At 34.1% G+C, this 3,969-nt stretch overlaps 1 protein-coding gene across 1 annotated transcript in view; it reads right to left on the bottom strand.

Moving 5' to 3' along the window:
* Positions 1-2,242: 2,242 nt before the first annotated feature.
* LOC107716241 (GTPase IMAP family member 8) overlaps positions 2,243-3,969 on the bottom strand; it is a 4,059-nt gene continuing 2,332 nt past the window's right edge. Inside the window, exons 2-3 of the mRNA XM_016522624.1 lie at positions 3,028-3,747; positions 2,243-2,820 (exon numbers count right to left, since the gene is read on the bottom strand). Of these exons, the coding sequence (XP_016378110.1) occupies positions 2,243-2,820; positions 3,028-3,747 (1,298 nt within the window). The remainder of the gene's footprint in view (positions 2,821-3,027; positions 3,748-3,969) is intronic.

The following is a 3,969-nucleotide window of genomic DNA, read 5'->3' as shown; positions in this document are numbered from 1 at the left end:
TCTATAAAATTACAGCTAACACAATAAAAACATGATTACATAATAAAAAAAAACATGATTTTTGAAAATGTAACAAAACGGAGTTATCTGTTTTTTGCAAATAAACTCTTCATATAATTTTTGCTAATGACTTTGCCTCTAAAGCTAACAGTATCATTGATGTGCTATATTCATCAGTGTAACACTGATTGCTGGGTGTGTGCACTGAACAAAGGAGAGATGCAGACTTCACATGAAACAAAGGGCAAAAAAACAATAAAAAACTCTTCTTTACTACCTTTATTATCTGTATTCAATATAAACAATGTTTTATTATTTGTTCCTAAATACTTGTGGGTTTAAGACAATTTAACAACTGTTATGTATGTATTTATTAACAAATTATTTACAGATATCAGAGAAATGTACAAATATATATTTGTTCTGAATGTAATTTTGCATGGTAAAGAACTGGTAAAATTGCATTTTGTCTCACATTGTAAAAGATAATAATAATAATAATAATAATAATGATAATAAGTTAATAAATTCACAAACTTTTACATCAAAAATGCACCAGTATAGATGCTAACAGAGCTGTAGAAGTTGAGAACTTATGTATATCACGAATGTAAGAATTAATTCAGTATGAGCTTTGTTTGGCAAGCCAGCAGAACTTCTTTGAATAATCACAATTATTGTCACAAATATTGTCATTTCTTTGTACTCCCACATCCTAATCTGCTTTAAAACCCAGTGTTTTTGATAATGTTTTCAATAATATTTAATATGGTTTGATTTATATTATGGAAACTAGATTTGATAATTGCACCCATGTTCCCTCTAATTTTGTTTGAACTTGGTGTGATTTTTGTCAGTGTGTAAATACACTACAACACCCCTCACCTGATTGTTGACTCACAGAATACGGAATAAGGCAACCGAAAAAAGGCATTGTTTTTATTTTGTTTACACAAACAAAAATGAACAATTAAACCGTTCTTAAGTATTCAGTGACATGTACCACCACAGTAACTAATCAGGGGTGCATTTCCAAGCATTGTTCACTATCTATGGTCGTTAATTTCATTGAACTCCATTTGTAATGACGCAACTTGTGACCATAGTTGCTTTTGGGATACGCATCCCTGTTTAGTAAGCCATTTACGCATCACTGTAAAAAAGGGAGTAAAATGTTTATTATTATATATTAAGTATATTAATATTAAGTGTTTTCAACTTGACAAATTTTCATGTTATTTTAAGTTTATTTGGAATAACTTCATGAACAAATGGTAAACTTTTCAGTACCAAAGTTCATGTGCGTTAGTGTTTACTTTTGTCATTTTTGCATTATTGACACACTATTTTCCTAATTAATGCTGTTCAGTTGCTTTGACACAATCTGTATTGTTAAAAGCGCTATATAAATAAAGGTGACTTGACTTTAACCTTGACTTATTTTCTTAGTTCAACCAAATAAATAATTAGTTTATTTTGATAGTTCTTCTATTTCAATTGTAAATAATTATTTTATTTCAAATGTTTCAGTCATGTTCCAGTTAATAACTTACTGCAAAAATAATTGATCTGATGTCAGCCATTGAAACATATCAACTGCAAATAAAACCCATTAAATCTCTGAAGATCTCAGCAGAGGAGGATTAAAACTCTGACTTTATTTCTGTCATAAATTGTTTCTGAGGTTTAGCTCTGGTTAATGCTGATTTTCCCCATTATAGAGAGAAGTGTTTGCTCATCTGACTTTGGATTTCTTTACCACAACATGTGTTTTCTAAGTGCACTGTTAGCAGCCAGAGAAAAAGTCAAGCATCAAGAGCCAAACTAAAGCAAATGCTATTCATCAAAATAGTGACTTCAAACAAAACTATTATTTTCATTTAATAAAGGTGGAGTTGGAGCTCCAAAAAAGTTAGTGGGAAAAAATTACAGTCCATTTACAGTACAGTAAATTTACAGCCCTGAAGGTTCAAAGGCTTAAACTTTGTGCCGTCTTTACAAATGAAGAATAAAAGACTTGAATGTTTTAACGTTCATTGCTTCAACTTCAGTTGTGTTAGGAAATTTATTTGAATTCGGGTTGAGTGCATGAACTTTTCCAATTGAATCAATTGAAGAATTATTTATGCACTTGAATTTTGATTCCATATTATAAGCCATAAATAAATAACTTTGTGTTCAGTGTGAAAATCCCATTCAAATAAGACTAATGCAAATCTAAAACTTCGAGTTGGATGTAGTGTTACCGTTTCAGTGCTGATATTAGTGTAACAGCTGCTCCTCCAAATGCTGCTGCTAAAGCAGCTACTGCAGCTACTCTTCCTGATGAGGCCAGTTTCCCTGCAGCTGCTGCTGCTGCTGCTACTGCTGCTACTGCTGCCAGACCTGTAACTACTCCTTTTGCTGTCGCTGCTGCACTTTCTACAGCTGCTACTGCTGTGTTTGCAACTGCTTCTCCTGCTGTTTCTACTGCTTTTTCTACCATTTCTGTTGCTTTTTTTGTAACTGCTTCCCCGGCAATTTCTACTGTTTTTTCTACAGTTTCTATTGCTTTTTTTGTAACTGCTTCTCCTGAAGTTTTTACTGCTTTTTCTACAGTTGCTGCAACTTCTTTTCTAACTGCTTCTGCTGCCGTTTCTACTGCTTTTTCTACAGTTGTTGCTGCTCTTTTTGTAACTGCATCTCCTGCAGTTTTTATTGCTTGTTCTACAGCTGCTACTGCTTTTTTTGAAACTGTTTCTCCTGCAGTTTTTACTACTTGTTCTACAGCTGCTACTGCTTTTTTTGAAACTGCTACTCCTGTAGTTTCTACTGTTTTTTCTATAGCAGATAAAAACTTTTCTACAGATTGTATTCCTACTTCTTTTGTAGTCATTATTGCACTTTCTGCAGCTTCTTCTGCTGCTTTTTCTACAGCTGCTACTGCTTTTTTTGTAACTGCTTCTCCTGTAGTTTCTACAGCTTTTTCTATAGCAGCTAAAACTTTATCTACAGCTTTTATGGTTGCTTCTGTAGTCGCTTTTGCACTTCCTGCAGCTGCTCTGCCAGCCATTATCATGCCTGCTATTGTCACTGTTCCTAGAAATCCAATCCCTAGCACTGCAACTGCACATGCAGTCTTTGCCCATTTTCCTTCCTTCTTCATCTGAGTGGTTTTAAACATCTCAAAAGTGTAATGCATCATTTCATTTTTCTTCATCATTGAGTTGATCTTCTTCAGCAGTTCTGTGACCTGATCTTGATTGTTTTTGTCTTCATTGTTGAATGAGTGATATCTGCCACCACAGTTGTCAACAATTTTCAGTAAATATTTGCTTTTCTCAATGTACTCGTCCAGAGGTTTTCCCTTCAGCAGATCAGCGTGAGTGAACAGAATGATGGTACGGTGCAAAGCTTCTTCTCCAAAGTTCTCCTGAATCCATTTCACCGTGTCTTTCTCTTCTTTTGTGAATCTCAAACCCAGCTTTAGCACCAGCAGAAACACATGAGGACCAGGAGAGGACATCTCTACACACTTTTCTATTTCGGTCTTCACTTGTTGTTTATCCATAGCTGTGTTAAATAGTCCTGGAGTGTCAGTTATAGAGACAGTCTTTCCATCCACCACTCCTTCCTTTTTCTCACAGAGTTTATTGGCTGAATTAATGAAAACAACAACTTCAAAATCCTTTCTGCCCAGGATGGTGTTTCCTGTTGCACTTTTTCCTGATCCAGTTTTACCCAGAAGAACGATCCTCAGATCAGACCCTGCAAATAAATACAAAAAAAAAGTCTTAATATGTAACACAAATATACATTCATACAGTTCTGTGAATTCAATGAAAAGGTACATTTGGATTAAGAACATTCCAGTGATCATCTTAAATTTAAAGCAGAAATACTACTGTTAACAAAATTATTGGCATGAAAAGTTGTGGGACATGTTGGGTGCAAGTCTCTAGAATGTTTTAATGACAAATAATTTTATTT

This window comes from Sinocyclocheilus rhinocerous, unplaced genomic scaffold (assembly GCF_001515625.1).
Source record: "Sinocyclocheilus rhinocerous isolate Xijiao unplaced genomic scaffold, SAMN03320098_v1.1 scaffold2105, whole genome shotgun sequence".
Classification (NCBI taxonomy): Eukaryota; Metazoa; Chordata; class Actinopteri; order Cypriniformes; family Cyprinidae; genus Sinocyclocheilus; species Sinocyclocheilus rhinocerous.
Note: the sequence above shows the minus strand (reverse complement) of the source record. Positions and strands in the feature narration are given on the sequence as shown.